The sequence below is a fragment of the Gymnodraco acuticeps genome, unplaced genomic scaffold (assembly GCF_902827175.1).
Source record: "Gymnodraco acuticeps unplaced genomic scaffold, fGymAcu1.1, whole genome shotgun sequence".
NCBI lineage: Eukaryota > Metazoa > Chordata > Actinopteri > Perciformes > Bathydraconidae > Gymnodraco > Gymnodraco acuticeps.
The window spans coordinates 1,150,125-1,170,988 of record NW_022992085.1 but is presented as its reverse complement, the minus strand read 5'-3'; the positions used below and the strand labels follow the sequence as shown (position 1 = coordinate 1,170,988).

Sequence of the window (20,864 nt, the reverse complement as noted above, 5' to 3'; positions counted from 1 at the left end):
ACTATGATGAATGTGCTTTATCCTCTTTAAAAATTAACTTCCTTTAGTAAAGTTTAGTATGAACCAGAGGTTTCTCCTCCTCTACACCCTGCTGCAGACACATTCCCCTTAATTCATTCATTCTTTGGGCTGATTTAAGCCTGTTTCTCTGTCTCCAGTCACACAGCCAGGATGGTTGACACAAGGGTTTTTATTTCCACCATAAAATGCTTTTGCATCCTTGTGAGAAATATACAAAATGTACCGTTAGGAGTCAGATGTCAGTCGCGTTTTCCATGTTCCCCTTTCTGGTTTCTACACCTTAAAACGAGGCGAGAACTGCGACATGGATGTATTTAAGCTAGCATGTTCATGCAGTTAAACAAAAACGCAGAAATATGTCATTTTTGTGGATTGGGACAGGCCCTTCCATAAAAAAACCTGCACCGAAAAGCGTCCCCTCCGACCGGGTAATGCTGTTACGCCCTTGCGTCTCTCCCAAAAACGCTGTAAAACACCGGGGCGTTTCACGGTTTCACGTTAAATAAAACAAACCCACACATTTAGCTTCATTTCCGCTCAGCCCTTCACTTCGCCGGTGCTGTTAAATCAATGAAAAGCCAAAAGCCTCTGTCGGTATTCCGGCAAACCTCTCGACCAGGCGAACATGAAAATGAATCGACATTTTTCTTGTTTGAAAAACTCACCTCATTTGGATGGAAACTGCCGAAGACGACGCTGTTCCTCCATTGTTAACTAAATACTTACATATACTAGTTATTTCATTTAAAAAATATATATCTTGTGCTCATTGTGGCAGCGTCCTCCCCCTGCAGCCGCTTTCTTCTCCTGCCTCGGCTTCAGTGTTTTGGGTTGAGGAAAAGTGATGTCATTGCATGAAATTGCATTACCCGCCCCATTTTTTCAGAGGCTGTCCCCATGCTGCCAAACATAACTTTAACATTATACTTTAAAGAAGCGGCTGGGTTTCTAGTGCCTTAAAGTGTTCTGTGCTTGCTTTAAATAGGCCTACTATCTGGAGATCATTAGGTTCAACAAATGCACCATAAACGTTTTGTGAAAAGAATAACCATTTATTTCAACAGACTGATGGGTACAATTTAAAGGCAATTTAAGTTATTTTGATAGTGTTTTTTATATTTACATTGTTTAAGACGGTTTTATTATGCATTACAGTTTGTTTATTTTTTGTATACTGATTTGGTCCAATTGTATGACATTATAACCCAGACTAAATGCAACCAAACAGAAGAAAAATCAATTAATTTCTAATAACAATATATTGAAAACAGGCTGTAATTGTTCTCTAACCTCATCATCAGCGTTTGTGGAAGTGAAATTGTTCTTTAAAGAGACGCTGCATCAGATGGAGCTTCGGCTGCAGTACATTGAAGTGAATAATCTGCAGTGTCTTCCTCTTCTTCCCCTCCAACCTCTGACACCACCTAGGTGGAAGAACAGGAAGTTAGGACTGTGGTTTTGACTGTAATTTTCAACCAAAGAATGCTTTGATTATTGTGTTCATGTCATAGTTTAAGTTCCTACATATTTGTGTCAACATACAGCTGTGCAAAGATGTGGAGACATTGACGTGCTTCTGTGGGTTGTTTTGCAAAGTGTTGTTTCAAGTCTTGTTTGTTCAGGCAAAATGCACTTTTTGATGTCTTATACATAAATATGTGTACCCGGTGCATGGACGCAGGAAGGGGGGGTGCTGAGGGGGCTGCAGCACCCCCATCTGCGGCGTACCTACAGTGTAAACGCGTCACAGTTTCTCTGCTGCGAGGCTCCACTAGCATGATAGGTGCACTTTAAAGCAGAAGATGGTTGAGAGAAACAGTGAAATCTTTTGTGAAATTAGTTGTCATCTGGAGTTGATTCCACTAGTGGCCAATATGAAGTTATTCAAGACTAAAGGTGCATTTCCATCCTCTTGTTCCTATGTGCATTTTCAGATTGCACGTATACAAACACCTGGAAAATGTGCACTGTGTTCCTAAACGGCAGATTAAAAGCCTTAGACATTTAAAATGGGAGAAAATGTGCTAATATTCAGTAGGCTGTGCTAAAAAATATAACCATTTTAACCTATATTGAAAAAAGGAACTGTAATGTAGTCTTTGCCAACTTTATATGATAGAGCTCCCTATTTAATTTATAACCTCGTCTGATTTTCTTAACAATAGTTATTAACGTGTCAAACACATGTTTAAGTATTTGGAAATCAAATGAAACAAAAGAGCCTCAGTCTGACTTTAACAGCAGCTACCTTAAACCTCTAAGCATTATTATATTATAGTTCCCTCTTTCACCAGGTAATGAACAGAAGCTATATTAAATAATATGCTGTAAAACAAGAGCCAAGTGTGATATTAAAGTGCACCTATCATGCTATTTTAGGCAATAGCATAGGTCTCAGATATATACAAATATATAAAAACATGTCTTTGAAGTGTTTTTCTCAAAATACCAAACAGATCACCCATTCTAGCCTCATATCCCTCTATTTCACTTCCTGTTTCAAAAGCGCTGATTCTGGGTATAAAGCTTTAAAAAGAAAAGAGGAGGGGGCTGAGCTCATGCGGGACCCGGCAGCTACTGTCTAAACTAAATACTGCGGTGATGAAACGCCATATCATGGATTATCAAGGATTATTTCTGAAACAGTATGGAGCTCAAAGGCTTTCTCTCTTGCCGGTTATACAACAAGGTGAGTTCCTTTTTACTTCCTGCTTCTTCACACACATGGGGTGTTTCTCAATCGCGAGCAAAGCTGCTCCAGAGCCACTATTTCAAGCATACTACGTCACCGAGTGCCGCCAAAGTACTGTTCCAATGTCCAGCACACTTGGAAATCTACCGAGCCCGGCGTACTTCGTTTGGAGAAATTTCGAGGCTGCACATGTGTAGACTCCAGTCTTAAAATCCCCACAATGCTTTGCGCACGGACCAATTTCCCCAAATCTGTGGCAGACAATGTAAGCGGGGGCTCTCATATGACACACACCTGCACACTTGCTAGCCTGTTCCACTCTTTGTTTTCCAAATGCCAGGAAGTATTCTTGCCTCGCTTCTGAAGCAAGACGCTTTGAAGACATGTGCTACCAAGGAAGCGTACTCGCGATTGAGAAACACCCGTGCTCTCCAGTACAGGTTAGCTCTGAGTGTTAGCGATGCTAATGTAAACACCGACGGGCATTGTTTCCGATAGCAACGTTTCTGATAGTGCTGTGGGTCCACATTTCCGATATTACGTCATATCGGACGCAAATCTGGATCAGCTCCGTTATACCCAGGTTTTAGAGATTTGGGTACGGAGGAAAAGAGAGAGGGTTTTATTTTCTGACGCTGCGTGAGTTCCCCGACACACCGGGGACACATAGTTATGTATAAGACATAAAAAAGTGCATTTTGCATGATAGGTCCCCTTTAAACATTAGAAGAGCGTTTGCTTGCAGCAACCATTCCTCCTCTTCCTACTGGCCGATGAAGAGATTCCTTCCTGCTCCTAATGCATGATATGGATATAAAATGTCACAGTACTGATTCTGTGAAAACATTTACAAAAATGTTTTGATGATAATGTGCGAGTTTGCATCTTTACATTGACATTAACACAAAGATGGATTTGGGTTCCTAATATAATTAGTTTGTAAGAAATCAACTTAATTGATGCAGATTTCTAAAGCGTTGTTTACTCAGATAAATCTAAGATTGTGTTCTCCATCACCAACAATACAAGCAGTTAGGAAATAAACTCTGGAGTATGATCAGGAGGAATCATTGTAATAAATTAAACCGTTTGAATGTAAATATTGAGATGAAAGCATTTTGTTTTGCTTCCCCACTCCTCCAATTATATCGCAGCACCATGATTCACAAACTGACACGCCTTAAAATTGATCTTGTATTGACAGATTGTGGTCAACATTTTATTAGACCCACACAATTATACAGATTGTTGTCATCTCAGTGTATGGGTGCCATCTTTAAAAGAGTTTTGTGATATTCAAGATGCCCCTGATCGAGAGTTAACCTGCTCATGCATGATGGCAGCCATGTCTCTCTCTGAGAGCTCGTGTCCCGAGGCGTCCAGGTCCGCCTGGTCCAGGTCTCCTCCCATCAGGATGTCCATGGGGGCCTCAGCGATGGCTCTGATGGTGTGGTCCTCCAGGGCCAGGGCTGTGTCAAACTGTAGGGGGGAGGGCGGACCCTGCATCCCGTCCCCTTCCACATCCAGGTCCTGTGTAACAGGAGGAAATCTAAATCTCAACGCAAAACTTGTGGGGGCCATTTTAAATGGTATGTTTGTTTCCTTTTACACCTCATACCACCAGGCAGTGTTATTTATGTAAATGCAGATTTGGTTAGGAAATCAGCTTCAGGTGCAACTGCTGCCAGGAAGCCACATTTAGAGTTAAGCTTTACATAGAACATTGCACAATACTAACAGCCGACGGTGAGCTGTGTAGTCAATCTGAACTTTTGATCATCAGCTTTTTTGCATTCACAAGATCACATCTGAATCTCTCAGTAGCATTTCCCCAAGGGCTTGTTTAGAGTTACAAATACTCACTACAGCTACACCGTCTTCTTAAGACGCCCGCCATAATATTATGTGGGTGCTTTCACGTCTGTAGTTTGGTGCATTTTCCAGAGGAAGCAGAAAATAAAAGGGATTACAAAGTATGCCTTTTATGGTTCTGGAGCTCACCCACAGACCCCAAGAGACCGACTTCACTACTGATAATGGGCATACATCTCAATCTTGTAATTCACAATCATTGGAAAGAAACAACGATATTAATCCCATTTCAAATGTCAATAATATATATCGACCATCACAAAGCGATCTGAGATCCTCTTTTTCCAATAGTGGCCTGGGGCTGGTTTCTTCTTCCAAATGCAAATAAGGAACAAAATGTCAGCATTTACTTTTTTTTTATATCAGCTTTAAACGCATGATCAGGGGAAAAACTAACCCTGGAATTAATCTTAATTCCTCAAAGTAATGTTATATCATTTTAACTGCACCTAAAGAAGCTACAGTGGTTGTGAAAGCACCCCAAAACTGCAGGAATCATTTCCATTGATAAGTTTGGAACATGATATTCTTAATAAAATGAATATGTGCTATAGGACAGTGGTAGGAGATCATCACTTCTACGTACATCACTGAACTCTAGGGGCATGCTTTCTGTGGGCTGAAGCTCTGCTGCACTCAGGTACATGTCTCTGCTTGCGGTGGTGATGGGCTCCTGTGGGGGGGGCTCCTGCTCGGGCTGGAACATGGGGGGCGGCAGGGTGAGGTGCAGTGGGCAGCGGGGGTCCTCAGACTGTCCCATGTGCACTGTGCGTCCACACGGGACATCTTTCAGGCCCGGACACATCTGGAAGAGCACCTGGTTGCTGTCCTGGAAGATGTCTGAGCGGCGGGGGTTAGGGACAAATCATGAAGACAGAAAAATAGTGACAACAAGAGTCAAACGGATCAAGAAGTTGCCCCCCAACTTAAAACTAAAACCATAAGAGTGTGACTTTTTCCTATACAAGAATAATCCTGTAATCATTTCTCAACATACGGGTTATGGTAAATTACGAAAGGCTGAACTGTACTACCGATAGGCCGACACCACGAGTTGGTCATTATGTCTGAGCTTTGCAGGGTTTGTACAGCTCAGTGCAGCTCTGGTAGCAGCAGACAGTTTAATGAAAGTACTTGCAATAATATTTGTTGTTGTCGTCAGCAGATAAAGAAAAGTACACGATTTAAAGCATGTTAAATAAAAATATATAAAAAGCATTAAACTACCCTTAATGATTTGGGGTTAAGATTAAGGGATTTTGTTCCTTCCAACTGAAATGATTAGCCCCTTTGTTTCTCTGGGAGAAATCAACAGACCACAGGAAGGAGTTCATGTTGGCGCCCTTTGAAACCTGCAGCTACTGCAAGCAGCACGTCTTGATCGGGGCCGAGGTGAAGAACACTCGGGAACTTTTATAAAGAGACAACTCATGTGCTGAAAACATCTTTGAGGATACGTGAGACGCAGTGCCGGGTCATGGGCAGGCAGGGGTTGGTACATCGGGATCCCTCCACAAAGGAGGTGCACTTCTCATGCACTGTTCTCGAATGTGTCTACAGAGGAAAGAAGTGTTAGATAACATCCAAACAGAACCATACTAGCTATAATTATACTTTTTAACATTCCTGGATGCCACAAAATGGAGATAAAAATCCACTCTGCTGCACACAAATATGTTGAGCAAAAATCTCAAACAAACAGCCCTGAGAGCCAACATTGACATTTTAAAAACGAGGCATGTTCTCTTTGTAGGAAAAAATAACTTCACACCAAGTCAAACATTAGAAACAACGTCTTAAACTCAACATCCTGCATGTGTTGGCTCTGTGCCGCAGTGCACTGGATTGTAGGACATGAAACAGGAACCAGGTAACCAAATGACCCACAAAGAGAAACAGAACATCCATTCTACTGGCATCGAGACATGCAGACTTCAGAAATGTACGGCTCAGTGGAAAATAAAAGCATTTTCTGTAGCATTCACTAAAGTCCTTCCCCATGTTGTGAGAAGGGTACAAAATAAATGTACAGTGACTACATTTCCTGACCTATCAGAAATAACAATGTCGTAGTTTTTTATTGAATAAATCTGCGAGTAATATTGCATTTTTTCTACTATTGTGAAAGCCTGGCACCGTAATGTACACGGTGTTTGACATCTTGGATTTTGCACTGCCAGTGAAACAGACCTTTCCTAAAGTTACGCTGTGGAGCCTAAACTCAGGGTAAAACTAAAGCACTTTGTTACTGTGTGGCCTGTGTGTTCAAAAAGAGTTGCAGGCGTTATTTTACAGTTGAGTCTGAACAGCTCTGGAAAGACAAACTGCTCTTGGGTTTAAAACCTCAAAAACATTTCCCCTCAACGTGCACAGTGCGATGGCCACATATGTTGCAGACATGGGAATCTTGAACCAAATCTCATGGCTGGATATCACCAGAGTTTGGGAGGTATGTTTGTGGTTTGGTAAACCGACCCTTTAACATTGGGTTTAGGTGTTAAACACACCTGAAGAGCTCCTTCTGTCACCGCCTGCCTCCTCTCCCTGAGGCGCCGGTGCAGCAGGGCTTCCACGCCGTACCGACGACGGTATCGGCGCAGAGCTTTGAGCTTCTTCAGGTTCTCCCTCTCCTTCATGGACAGACCTTCAGGCCCCGTCAGCAGACTGCTCCCTGAGAGCAACACAAGCAAGTTCAGATAATGCTCAGTAAATAAACATAAAAAGGTTTGGGAGGATTTCCAACAAAGAACTGGTACGTAATCAACACGTAGTCAGATAGTAGTTGCCATTACCTAGAGTTTCATGCTCCACCTTGCGGTTGTGAAGGTATCTGCGCTTTTTCTCCTTAAGCAGGTGCTGCAGACGTTTGAACTGGTCGATGTAGAGGGACTGGAGCCGGATGAGCTTTTCTCGAGTAATAAGTGCCACTTCCTCGGCTGTGTATACACCTGCATGTCTGCGATTTCAAAAACAAAATGTTTTATTAGTCACCATAAAGTTCAGAAAGGAAAAGAGTTCTGTTACAGCTGTACTCATGTCTTCAAACTAGCTCCAACCAATGTGACAATCACTGATCTTAAAGGTAGGGTAGGTAAGAATGGAGAAACCAGCTCGAGATCGCTAGAATTTGAAAATACGCAACCGGAAAAAAATCTGCCTCTTCCTTCAGACCTCCTTACAGAGCCCCTCCTCTAACACACAGGAACGCGCACATGACCAATGAGGGCACGAGATAAGTTTGTGCACAGATGGAAGGCTGACAGGCAGGTAGACCATCCAGTTACTTTAGCCGGACCGGCTCAGATGATTGGTCGTGCTTTTTACAGCGCTACGGCTTCCACTGATGACTTTTGTATGTATTTGTTGTCAAAGCACTTAAGATATTCATTGCTATCGGGATGTGAAGAGCATTCCATGGAATTTAACAAATTAACAAGTTTCTGAAGTGAATGACCTCCCCCACCTTTAAGCACAATGAGTGGGTAATGGACCACAGAGTTCACATAACATTTTAAACAAAGGGAAAATGTGAGTTTGGTTGCAAAACTTGAGAATAGGCCAGATCTTTGGCTTACTTCAGAGGATCGTCGTGGTCACTGTCAACGCTGTCTGCTTCACTGTCAGGGTCTCCTCTCCATGTTTGGTCTAGTACCAAAGGACCCTGCTCCTCCTCACTCAGACTGTCCTCATCTGTCGAGAGAGAGGTTAAAATCCTCGTCAAACATCTCATCACGGAGGAGAAATGAGCACACCATACCGTCAGAGCTGCATTGACTTCAATGTTCTCGTATTAAAAACATTGACCATTAATCAATTTACATTTTCTCCAAAACTGGTACAAGTTAAAAAAGGAGATTGTTTTCATAACCTTGTTCCTTTGTGGGCTATTTTGGACGCGTAGATGTTACAAACTACAAGCATTATCTTTTACTCACACTAAGAACTTCCAAAACCATTATGCGTGTGCCTACCGCAGATGCAACTGTGTGCATGATTAACAGATTAGATACGGGCCAGTTTTCCTGTGCGTGCAACATAAAACCATCACGCATGTGGTGATTTAAAAGAGGTAGTGTGGAGAAGAAATGTGCAACATGTGCAGGATTTACAATTTTAAAAAGAACAAGATCGCATGATGTGCATGTATAAATATGACTGTTTCAAACTAAACAATTGAAATATGGTTGCAGTCTGAGTGGGCAGGGGTTAGGATCAAATCATGACAAAGAGAAAAATAGTGAAGAGTCAAACTGATCAAGAAACAGCCTCATAACTTAAAACCATAAGAGTGTGAGTTTTTCCTATACAAGAATAATCCTGTGATCATTTCTCAACATACGAGGCGGGTTATGGTAAATCACGAAAGGCTGAACTGTACTAATGATATGCCCGAGTAGCTGACACCACGAGTTGGTCATTATGTCTGAGCTTTGCTACTTTGCAGGGTTTTTACAGCTCACAGTGCAGCAGACAGTTTAATGCAATAATATGTGTTCTTGTCGTCAGCAGATAAAGAAAAGTATATGATTTAAATCATGTTAAATAAAAATATATAAAAAGCATTAAACTACCCTTAATGATTTGGGGTTAAGATTAAGGGATTTTGTTCCTTCCAACTGAAATGATTAGCCCCTTTGTTTCTCTGGGAGAAATCAACAGACCACAGGAAGGAGTTCATGTTGGCGCCCTTTGAAACCTGCAGCTACTGCAAGCAGCACGTCTTGATCGGGGCCGAGGTGTATTAACAATATTTACATATGAAAATACTATATACTGTATTTAAAGTGGAGTGCTGTGGTGATTTAAAATGGGTAGTGTGGAGAAGACATGTGCAGGATTTACAATTTCAAAAACAACTGGATGTAATGTGCATGTATAAATATAACTGTTTCAAACTAAACAAAAAAATTGGAATATGACACTAATGAACAGTCAGTGCCTCTTTACAAAGTGCTGATGCAAGTCATTGCAGATGGGATAAACCTCTGTCCAGATCATTTACCTAGAATCCGGCTAGCTTCAGAACGGCCCCCGTCAGCGCTGTGAGTCTCTGCACGGTTGTATCCACTGAGCTGAGACAACAGAGACTCTGGGGAAGGACCAGAAGACGCCTTTCTCATCTGAGCTCGAAGGGCCATGGCGTTCCTGCGAGCATGCTCTGTGCAGAACGTCACTCTAAAGAACACAGAAGAAATACAGTCAATGGAGAAGAGAGATTTGACCAAGCAGCTTGGATTTGTTAACCTGTTAAGCCCCGAGCCTGTTTTTCAGGTCTCAGCTCGAAAATGACATTCCCAGAACAAATGACCATATCTTCCCTTCTAAAAGGGTTACATTAATAATCTTTTTTCTCAAAGCAAGGTTACACCTGTGAGTTGGATGTAGAAGTGTCAGACTCAATATAGATGTTTTTATATTAAAGTAAATTCAGATTGAACACAGTAAAAAAATTGTTTTCATTATTGTGTCCGTCCAAAAAAAAAGAAATTACTTATAGTGAAAACCACCCTTGAACGATGGGATGGTAGACTAAAAGCTTGATGAATCCAAACTACAACATATAATAAGTACCCTGTATCAAGATTGATGCAAAACAAGTGAAATTTGACCTTTTTAGAGAGATTTAGCAACAAAAAAAACACTTCTGGGGTCATTTGGGTGGATTTGACCCATCTCTGGCCCCCCTTGCTCGATTTTGCTGATTGACATCTCTTTCTAACCGTCAGAGCCAATGGAATCGAGGGGAACTCCCACATACTCCTTATTTGGTAATGTGTGTGTGAGACTGACGCATAGCCAAAACCGGAAGCTGCGATAACTCTGGTGGCTACCATTAGCAGCTAACTGTTACTCTCCGATTTTCACATAAAATGGAATTATGGATTATAAATTTAAAAAAAATCCACAGAAACATTATCAACCTATGGATTAACCAATTCAGCCGCGTTTTTTCTCGTTTTAATGCCATTGAACAAGTCTTTTGATCAGATTGACAGCTACGGTGAGACGATCTCCCGTAAAAGCTACGTAAAGGTACGTGTTGTGATGTCTGTGTTTGCTTCCCCTGTCAAGAGTTCAAATCACTCAGTGATGATATATATATATACCTGAATAATCTGTAGAACCTCAGCTTTAATCGGATATCTTGTATGTGCAGCTACAATAAGTAATAAGGGTATCTTTTATCTTGAGTTCTGTGCCAAAGTGCGTTAGCATTTTTCGCTCAGGGGTCATTCAGATGCTTCTTATGAGACTTGTGTTTTGTATCGTCAGTTAGCTGACATTATTCCCGTTAATCTGGTATAACACATTAATAGGTTCTTAAATATGAAGATCCCCTGAGACTGTCGTGAAAAAAAAAGTACCCACCGAGGGGGACCTTGGGGCTTAACAGGTTAATGTGTGTTCGTGTCTTCCATAGTAAGAGTTATAGTTGATAATAAAGCTGAGGTTCTACTTTTTCTGACTTGTTAAAAGCAGAAGAATATTAGATTGTCCACACACCCGTCTTTCCTCTCGACTTTTGGTGCAGCGTTGGGGCAGCGCTTGCCGTTCTTTGCTGAGACATAGCTGCACTGCTTGTACGGAGAGTTCTTATCCTCCAGGATGTGTTTGACGCAGAAGTCCAGGCCCTCCAGGCGAGGCTGAGAGCATGGTCGCTGTGTGAAGGAGCAGGCCTGGGGCTCCTGGGGACGAGGAGTCTGGGTCACCCGGTTCCGACTTGAAGGTAACACGTGGATTCGTATCCTATTCATTACAAAGTCTGGGGGAATAAAACGAAAATAAAGTTAAAACAACAAGGCATTTAGTTTTACTGGGTAACACCATCTTTTCTTGGACTTCTCTATTGTGAAGATTTCCTGTTCAGGGAGTTGTAATATCAGTAGGACAAACCCATACTTTAAATAACCAGATATTTTCTGACATTTAATAGAAGACAAATATTAAGAGATACAAAAATGGAGACTAGAACTGGCAAACTAGTAGATATTAGTTAAGTGGCCGACACATTTAATTAAACAAGTATTTATTTATTTTTTAGAATCAAAAATCTCTTGACAGCTGCTGCTATTCCCACAATAAAAAAACAGAAATGTGAGAATGTCTCATTGTCAGCGTGTGTGCCTAGTGTTGAAAAGGTGCTATATAAATAAACATGACTTGCCTTTAATAAAATGGAGGCTTGGGGTACACTATTGTCACTAATTGCCAATAAAACTGACTGGAATAAATGAGTGTACAAAAAAAAGTGTCTTTCAAGCCCACATTTCCCTTAAGTCACAAATTGGGGGAAGAGGTAACAGATGTTGAAGGTAAACCAATTAAGAAACGCAGATGGCTAACAGAACTACATAAACACAATATCAAAAGCAGTGGTAAGAATACCTGGTCCAATTAAAATATTATTGTTAACGTTGGAGAAGGCGTTGGCAGGTCAGGTGGCTTGTCAGACACGACTATGATTAACATATGTTAACTTGCTATAGGTTAATATTGTTCATTTACATACAAAACTTCCATACTTCGTAAAAAAGTAAATACGTAAAATAAATTATAAACAATTATTTTTAGCTAATATTACAAATGTAGAATAAGTACATTTCTCTGTCTTTAAGAATTCTAAGCAGGCGCCACAGCAGCGTTCAGCCCGCCTCTATTTACTGCGTCACTCTGCCCTCTTTCAGTTATGGCGTCGCCATCTTTGTTAGCAGTTGCTAATATTAGCCAACCGCCGTTTCTCACAATTTGTGGCCAATAAGTGAGTTTTACTGACCGATAGTAACACATGGTCGTTCTCTTCACATTGTAGACAAGGCTCTTTACAAGAAGATGCAACTATCTGCATTTTTTGCTCAGAATTGCTTACCTTCTTCACGACGGTCCTACAGGGTTTAGCTTCCGTGGCACACTACGTCGGTTTGTCCAACTGCCACACAACAGCCTCTGCAGAATCTCCACGGATCCCGCCCACCGAGAGCTCTGATTTGTCGAAGCTCAGGGCATTTCATTGGTCAATCAATCAGCCAACGCAAGTGGCATCAGCTGCAATCATTTTACACCACAGTCCTGCAGAAGTGAAGTTTTATGAAACACACATTCAAGCGTTTTCTTAAAATATTTATTGTCTTTTTATTTGAGAATAAAGCAACCACATTATATAAAAAAGAAAAGGGTTCACATATAACGTTTTAACAGAAAACAAAAATTCCAAGTTTCATTTCCAGACCTGAGTGTCACTTAAACACCAAGACGTGAAAAATAACAAAACATTAAACTCATTGGAGCTATGTGACTTTGCATTGTTAGGTTGCATGTGTCTTTCATTTGTTCCACATTCAGGTTTTATTGAAATGTGTGTCCTTTTGTATGACTTTCCTCAAAGCATAACGTTGAAACCTAAATTTGAAGATGTGTCGGGATCAAATAAAAATACTTTCAGAGGGCAATATATTTAAGATCTTCTAATCTAATAGTCCAACTGTTGTACATGTAACACTTTGTCAATTGCATTGTAGGCAAACCTACTGATAAATATTCAGTGCATTTACTGTTTCCCTTTTACAAGAGTTGAAAAACCAATAAAACCTCTGCTGCCTGAGCAAAGGGCTGTACCATATTAAACTTATATTTCATACAATGAAGGGCACACAAATATTTTACAATTGTATGGCTGATGATTTGTTGTACTGCATTACTGTAGACTGCCTAAAACAAATGAATTGTGGATTACAAACTGTTAAAAAGAGCAAGTAAAGAGCAGTAATACTATACAATCAAAACCACAAAGATAATATGAATTAAATGTACAGATGATACCCGAATCTTTGCCAACAAGTGGCCCCTCCTCCACTATACTTTTCACATCATTCTTTATTTCATGCTCATGACCCTGTAGTGGAGGTATGTCGATAATCAGATTGACGCATTTGATTTACACAACTAAAGAACACATACAAACTTTTGTTTAATCATGGCTTACACATGGATTATAAACAACAATCTGAAGCTTAATATCCACTTGGTTTTGTTTTAAAAGTATGAAATTATAGACAGCTTCAACATGATTAAACCAGACGTGCATGAATTGACAAGTGTACACTGGAGTTCAGACATTTTCAAAGGAAACTGCATAAATGAAAGACTATAAAAAAAACAGACACATGGCGTTTGATTACTTTTTTGATATAGTGTATTGTGAATACTTTTATTGTAGATTGTGCTCAATATGGTCACTACAAAGTGAGCACCAGCAGAAAAAAGTGTTTTCTTAAATCCGACAGTTTCAGGGCTCCGCAGATAACAACTAAAAATGTTGTATTGAATCTGCCTATTTGTTTCTCTGCATTAAACCACAAAGACTCGCCCCCAGAGGAAACTGATGAACAAGTGACGGGACAGGATTTTAAAACTCACATTTCTTCTCTAGAGGGATTTCTTTGATGCAATTCCTTCATTGTGACCATACCGTAGATATGTTTGAACTCTTTGAACCCTTTTGATAAAACCATAGATGTACATCCTTGGTATGAACTTCGCCCATTAGTGTAATTATTAGAGAACTGAATATATGAATATTTTACAACCATTTAAAACAATGACTGCAACACTCGAAAAAAAAACAAGCGTCAGTAATTTACATATTTTTTTGCGTTTTTTCACAATAAAAGTAAAAAATATTTGATGTTTGTTTTAAACATTTTACAGTCTTTGTACAGGTTTTGCCAAATAATGAAGAAAATAAAATACAGGGCCTTTTTTGGGGGGTTATGGCTGTTTCAAAAAAATATTGAAAAGATGGCTTTGGAGACATGCACTAGCCTGTACAGTCTTGATGAAGATCCCTCTGCCTGAAAAAGAAGAGGGGGAACCTTCAAAAAAAAGGTAGAAAAGGGGATTGTTTTTTTGTTTTTCTTAAAAAAGCATTCAATGAATAAATAACATACTATAAAAACATTATAAAAACACAATCGGAAATGAGACCCAACATCTTTTAGTTCCCCCATGATTTCGAGACAATGACAGTGTTGCTAAAAAAATACCAGGTCCCCTCATCACATTTTGTTTGCGTTAAACAGAAAGCATTGTATCTACACCTTCCTGTATCTTTTTCTCACATGTTGCAAGCTTTAAAAGCCTTTCATTATTGCCCCTGTGTGAAGTGGAAAAAATAGTAATGATGTATCACGCACGCCAGTACATTTCACTGCTGTCACACAGAAACCTATTCAAAATGCTGGGCGAGTTGAACAAAAAAAAAAATACCATATGTAACAAGATGTCAAAGTACAATGTACATAATAAGCCTCCTGATCAGGAAGCTATTTGGGCAGCGGAGGCAGTTGGGGAGGCGGTTCTGAAGGGAGGGGCGGTGGCCTGCCGTTTCCTCGGGTGCCCCCGCTGAACCGGTACTCCCCAAACTGGGTTCTGTAGTCAAACATGGACGGCTGGGCTGGCTGGACCCCCTGCGCGCTCAGAAGAGAGTTTAGCATTTCAAAAGTGTCTTGGTACTCGTTCGACTGGGGTCCGCCCACCGCACCGTGCCCGTTCGTGTCCGTTTTGTCGCCTTTCGAGAAGCTCCCTTGGTGGTGGGAGAGGCCCAGGGCGGGGAGAATGTCAGCGTTGTGCCCCAGAGTTTGCCCAGAGGAGGAAGACAGGGACGGTATCTGGTAAGCGTTCCTGGTGGACTTGCTGACTTTGGAGGCAGGGCCTCCTGCTGTGGGCTCCTGGGAATGCGTCCTCTTACGAGACGCCGAAGAAGACGAGGAGCTTGTTCTAGAGGAGTCGCTCGGGACCTTTTTGCTACCTCCGACTGCCCCGCTAGAGTTAGATGAGTGTTTGTGTGAGGTGGAGAGAGAGGCACTGGTGGAGGAGGAATGGTGGTTGTGGTGATGATGGTGGTGGTTTGAGCGGTCCCTGTGTTTGTCTCTGCTCTTGCCCTCCTCTCCTGAACTCCCCCTCTGCTTCTCAGGCACTCGTATTCTGACCTTGATGTCCGTGTCCTGACCCTTGGCGCCGCCTCCTCCCCCGGCTAAGGGGAAGCGCATTTTCAGAGACGACCTCTCGTGCCTCTCCTTCTCCAGGGGGATTTTCAGGATAATGGGCGAAGGGTTGTCAGAGGAAGAGGAGCTGGACTGCTGGTGATGCTGCTTATCCTTCCTCTGCTGCTGTCCGATGAGAGCCTGAGCAGCGTTGGCATAGTCCCTCTTCACGCTGGCCTCCATGTTCTCCAGCTTCCTCTTTTGGGCGGCAAGGACGTCTGCATTCTTGGCCCGGTATTCACTCAGCGACACCTTAGCGGGAACATGCACCTCGTTGTTGAGCTCGGATGCAGGCTGACCTTTTCCACTCCACGTGGCGGCGCTGCCAGCGTCCCCCCTGTCCTTGTCACCGGCGGACGAGGAAGACGAGGCGTCAGGTGGAGCCGAGAGACTCATCAAGCCTGCCACGGTGCTCTCTGATGAGGCCATGGAGATCATGCTCATCATGGTGTCCCTCTGGTCTCCCTCCTCCTGGACTTTGGGCTTGGCTTTTGGGGTTGAGCCTCCAGCCTGGTAGCAAATAAAGAATTACAGAGAGGTCAGTAAATGTGTGTACAATGCAAGATGTCTTGGCTTTAGGTCTTTGGTTGCAAATGAGAAATAAATCTGTACCTTCCAGTTGCGAATCCTTTTCAACCTGCTGGGTGTTTTCTCAAGAATCTGCAGGAACTCGTGTGTGAGCTCTGAAAGAAGATATACAAACAAGATCAGCTGGAGAAATGTGAAAGTTCAGACTGACCTGTAACTGCTTTCCAGGCACATTCAAAATCAAGTGAATTTCGGGGTCATAAACAGCACATACCATCCAGCAGCTCAAGGGTAACTGTGGGATCGACATACTCCCACCAGTGTTTGCCGTCTGTAGACACGGGGATCTCCCAGTTGGACCATTTGCAGGCGAGGTGGATGCACACGCAGGCCACGACCGGCGGACTGTACTGCAGGCAGAACGTGGTCAAGTGGAGACTACGTGGCAGGATACATCCCAGAAGGCAATACAAAACAGAAACAGGGGAAGAGAGAGAACAGACATGTCGAGTTAGAGGATTATACACAAGTAATGCGGTGGTATACATGATGATAAAAGATGTCAGCAGTGAACTGTGAATATACCTGTTAGTGGCCATAAAGTAGGATGTTTGAGCCAGATCCTTACTCGCTGGAACAACAATAGAACAAAAAAAACACACTTAAAACCTGCGATAGTGATTCAGCGTGCAAACACACAACGATAGTGAAATATACAAATCAAATTCTCTAAATTGAAGAGTTAATGCTCACCTCTAACAAGCTGAGTGCACTTGACAACATGAGTATGTGGATGATCAATGGTGATTTCAAAAGCTGTAATAAAAAAAAAAGGACAAAAAGAGACTCGATAAATGAAATGCAAAAGTCAAGCTAACATTTGCACCACACAGATTTCTCCCTGAAAACCAGAAAATGAATACTGTTATTCAAAACTATGTGTTGTGGAGAATAACGTGGAATATCACTTTGCATGGGCTCTTCCAATAACATCCTAGACGATGTGAAAACAACAGATGAGTGTGAAAAACATTAAAGGCATGCCGGTACAATTATTAAAACGCTCGCTTTGTCTGATGACCCTGAATCTTGTTTAAAAAGTAAAAACACAATTTGGTGTTTTATTAAAAGCACTTTTATCTTCTTCAACTGCCTACAATAATGGGGAAATGTGACCGGAGTGATTCTGTTTATGATGCATCAACATAGTCCTTAAAGAAATGGTTTAAAAATATGTAGATAAAAGAAAAAAGGGGAGAGTGGAAATGTTAAAAGTTATGGACATATTAGAAACAAAAGCGTCATCACTGCAATGCAACAGTGAGAAAGTGCTGTTAATATGAAGCCTGAATGTCTCTTTCCTGTGCTGCTAACCGTATATGGGCTTTCTGTGGACAAAGTAAAACAGGTTAGCAGTATTTTTTTTAAATCACATGTGTTTCTAGAGGGAAATTTAAAGGGCCCAGTTTCTTCCATCCCAACTTACCCAAGGTCTGGAGTATTATGCTCTCAAGAATGACCAGGTCTTGGGCTTGTTGCAGGTAGGCCTGAAGTTGAGAGGACAGGCACGTTACTCACTAGGAGGCCTTCATCCAAACACATTTAAACCACCTTTCATATAGAGCTGAAGAAGCCTCACAGATAAGTGGTGAGACAATTAGAAGCTACACACTGAGCAGTACAGGTGACCCATGTGTCAAGAAGGACCAACACATGAGGAAGCTTAAACCAAAACACCCTCACAAAGTATTTGTACACAGTTTAAATGCAATTTTAAAAGAAGTAAAAGCTGAACTTCAGTTGTTAAGTAATTGCCAGACAAAAGTCCCATAAAAGAGCACCTGCATCAAAGCTGCTATTAAAGCAACAACATTTTCTAGGAGAACAAAGATGATTCTCTCTTGGATTAAACTGAAAGTGGGAGCGCAAGGAAGCATTACAGCCAAATCATTGCTTCTGAACAAACACAAACATCGCTAAAACACAAAACAATATCTTCCCAAGTTCTACTGATAAAATAATACATTTCCCTTAAAGGTCCCATGTCATCCTTTTCCGGTTATTACCCGTCCCCTTGTGGGTTATGAAGGTTGTTCTGCATGTAAACGGTCTGCAGTCACAAACCCTCAAAGTGCACCCTGTAGCGAGTAAAACTCTAACACAGAAAAGACCTGTCTGTGCTGCCCCAGAACGCCTCGTTGGACATTTCTCTTATTCCATTGTTTTCTTCCTGGGTACAGTGACGTGCCCATACCCAAATGGACCCAATCCGTGGAGCCGTTACGTCCGTGGATCGGTACACCCAAATTGACCAATCCACGGACTTCCTCACACACACAATCTTTTCTCAGCTGCAGCTCCGCCGATTTCTCCTCCCTGAGACGGCGGGACGCGGCGAGGCTGTGAGTCGGTGTGTGAGCACACACACACAAACTCCCAGCCAGGCTGTGGGTGTGTGTGTGTTCGGGCTGGGTTTTGCTGTCTCGCAGACGGCCACTGGGCTCACAGGGAGGGGGGGGCAGGAGCTCCAACAAGCCGTTTAGGACAGAGAGTGAATACACATACTCTACAGAGATGCTGTATGAGAAACCAATGCGATTTTAGAAAATTGCACAATGTACATCTAATCTAGTAGACCTCAACAATGGAATTATGATCAGTAGAAATGGCCATGACATGGGACCTTTAAAGATGTAATACTGTGGAGATTACATCTCTACCACATCAGGTAATCTTAGGAGGAGATAGAGCACAATTGCTGGCGATGTTGACCAAAGCCCAATACTTACATCACTGCGTACATCTGGTGAAGGATCCTGAGGATTGAGGCATGCATGTGCAACCTTGATAACATGTTCCAACTTCCGGGGCTGCTCCTCAACCTTTGCAGCGAGGAAGAGTGCGGCTGGAGAAATAACCTAGTGAGGGTAAAACAAAAATAAGTTCAACACAGGAAGTAACTCGCCACTGTGTCTGAGCTTAAAGAGACAAAGAATACTTACATTTCTGTGAAATCTGGTGAAAGACTGGACCATGTAGAATCGATGCATGTACACAATGGCTGTATTAATTGTAAGTTGGGACCTGATAAATGGGAGTTGAGGAATAATGTAGCAAAGAGTTCAAGTACATCACAACACCGGCATTAGGTCTAGTTTAGCATTTGTTCTTAAGGGGTCCTTAACGACCAAATCAATTACACATTAGGAAAATACATGCATTGTACCAGATGTAGGTACTGGACTATTTCTCAAGCCCCTTGGTAGGTCAAAACAAAAACTAGTTCTGATGCAGTTACACAATTGCATGCAATACATACTAAATCTCAATAACAGATCAAAACATACATAAGTGTATTAATAAATACACTTTGCAGAATTTCTATATGTAAATCGGAAATAGGACCTGGGTCTAAATGTAAAATAACACAAGTGAATGAGCTTTAATACTGCTAATGACTTTTAAAACTCAATAACACACCAGTGGCAGAGCAACAGCTAGCTTCACATGTTAGCCGAGAACGGTTGTTTTTGCAAATGAAGTGGTCGAATCTGAAGTATACACATTAATACACTAAAACATAATGTGTGTTAACCTTGTTTACCCACTTTAGCTGCACATGTTCTTTACTAGCATTCACAGTCAGAGGTAAAGCTAAAGCTAACGTCCCGAAGGCCCGCCTACCACACAGGCCTTCGTGGTTTAGCCAACTACGCCGCTCTTAGATAACGCTTGCAAGCTAACGTTAATGTTGTAAAACCACAAACCACCGCTTGAAACTGATGTAAACCCTACAAACAAACTAAAAAACCTTCGAACTAGACACAACAACAAGTAGCAGCCATGCTCTCCGCTGAACCGGCTTCACGGGTAAAGTTCGCTAGCCAACAAGCTAATGATGCTAACCAACAAGCTAATGTGAACGCAAGTCGTCCCTCCGACAAAAGATACACATTGAGCCGCTGTCCCATGTCCTGCAGCAGGTTGGCCGCCTGTTGTCTGTAGGACAGCTCCTTGTCCGGATCAAGTCCAGCTCGCTTAGACGGGTTGTTGTCGATCTGTTCCCGGGTGTAGTACCATTTGTTGTTACAACTTGCAGGGAGAGAACCAAACGAAGCCGCCATCACTGAGAAGGACGATAGTTTAAAATGTCTGCGCGTCACAGGAACATACGTCACAGCCCGGTAGTAAGGTCGGTGCAGCTCTGCCAGTGACCAGCAGGGGGCGATAAAACACCACATTGAAACATTAATGAGAACCTGTGAATGGAAAACCTTTGAATGTAATGTGTTGTATGCGAAATTATTTTACTATTCTTTGGCAACAATATATTTGATTTATAAGTCAGCTCTTCTGCACAAGCAAGACAAACTCAAGTTTCTTCCTTTTGGATGGAACAAATAGTCACCCTGAGTGCAAACAATAATAATTAATGTAGATGTGTAATATCTATATTTGCATTGTGAGGACTGAATGTGGAAATGAGTATATATCAGAAAATAGCAACGGTGGGAGAAGTACCAGAGTGTAGGAATACTATGTTACAAGTAAAAGTTCTGCATTCAAATATTACTCAAGTAAAAGTAGAACAAGTATTAGCATCAAAAGTACTCATTATGCAGATTGGCCAATTTCAGAATAATATATATTAAATGTTCTGATTATTATTATTGATGCATTAAAGTGCTATCAAAGCTGGTAAAGGTGCAGCT

General features: G+C 41.7%; 2 protein-coding genes across 3 annotated transcripts; both read right to left on the bottom strand.

Annotated features, from left to right (window-relative positions):
- Positions 1-1,311: 1,311 nt before the first annotated feature.
- On the bottom strand, positions 1,312-12,545 carry kansl2 (KAT8 regulatory NSL complex subunit 2). Its single transcript, XM_034202631.1, has 10 exons — positions 12,453-12,545; positions 11,090-11,348; positions 9,588-9,760; positions 8,161-8,275; positions 7,378-7,541; positions 7,093-7,256; positions 6,043-6,139; positions 5,172-5,425; positions 4,037-4,243; positions 1,312-1,445 (listed from the first exon to the last, which is right to left on the bottom strand). The coding sequence occupies exons 2-10, from the start codon at positions 11,338-11,340 to the stop codon at positions 1,347-1,349; spliced, it is 1,524 nt and encodes a 507-aa protein (XP_034058522.1). The 5' UTR covers positions 11,341-11,348; positions 12,453-12,545; the 3' UTR covers positions 1,312-1,346.
- Positions 12,546-12,695: 150 nt separating this feature from the next.
- ccnt1 (cyclin T1) lies at positions 12,696-20,296 on the bottom strand. 2 transcript variants are annotated; one of them, XM_034202614.1, is made up of 9 exons: positions 20,104-20,296; positions 19,155-19,236; positions 18,942-19,070; positions 17,639-17,699; positions 16,906-16,968; positions 16,738-16,792; positions 16,427-16,590; positions 16,237-16,307; positions 12,696-16,134 (listed from the first exon to the last, which is right to left on the bottom strand). In XM_034202614.1, the coding sequence occupies exons 1-9, from the start codon at positions 20,274-20,276 to the stop codon at positions 14,905-14,907; spliced, it is 2,028 nt and encodes a 675-aa protein (XP_034058505.1). In that variant the 5' UTR covers positions 20,277-20,296; the 3' UTR covers positions 12,696-14,904. The 2 variants fall into 2 exon arrangements, with proteins under 2 accessions (XP_034058505.1, XP_034058506.1); XM_034202615.1 differs by having other exon boundaries at positions 14,905-16,134; positions 16,738-16,783.
- Between the last annotated feature and the right edge of the window lie 568 nt (positions 20,297-20,864).

Excerpts from the sequence above, each read along its gene's own strand:
- ccnt1 (XM_034202614.1), bottom strand. The coding sequence starts at position 20,276 with ATGGCGGCTTCGTTTGGTTCTCTCCCTGCAAGTTGTAACAACAAATGG. Across the intron at positions 19,071-19,154 it reads TCACCAGATTTCACAGAAAT|GTTATTTCTCCAGCCGCACT; the intron begins GTAAGTATTCTT and ends TACCCTCACTAG. Across the intron at positions 16,793-16,905 it reads GTGCACTCAGCTTGTTAGAG|TTGTTCCAGCGAGTAAGGAT; the intron begins GTGAGCATTAAC and ends TTTGTTCTATTG.
- kansl2 (XM_034202631.1), bottom strand. The coding sequence starts at position 11,340 with ATGAATAGGATACGAATCCACGTGTTACCTTCAAGTCGGAACCGGGTG. Across the intron at positions 7,542-8,160 it reads GACCACGACGATCCTCTGAA|ACATGCAGGTGTATACACAG; the intron begins GTAAGCCAAAGA and ends TTGAAATCGCAG. Across the intron at positions 5,426-6,042 it reads GACCCGGCACTGCGTCTCAC|ACATCTTCCAGGACAGCAAC; the intron begins GTATCCTCAAAG and ends CCCGCCGCTCAG.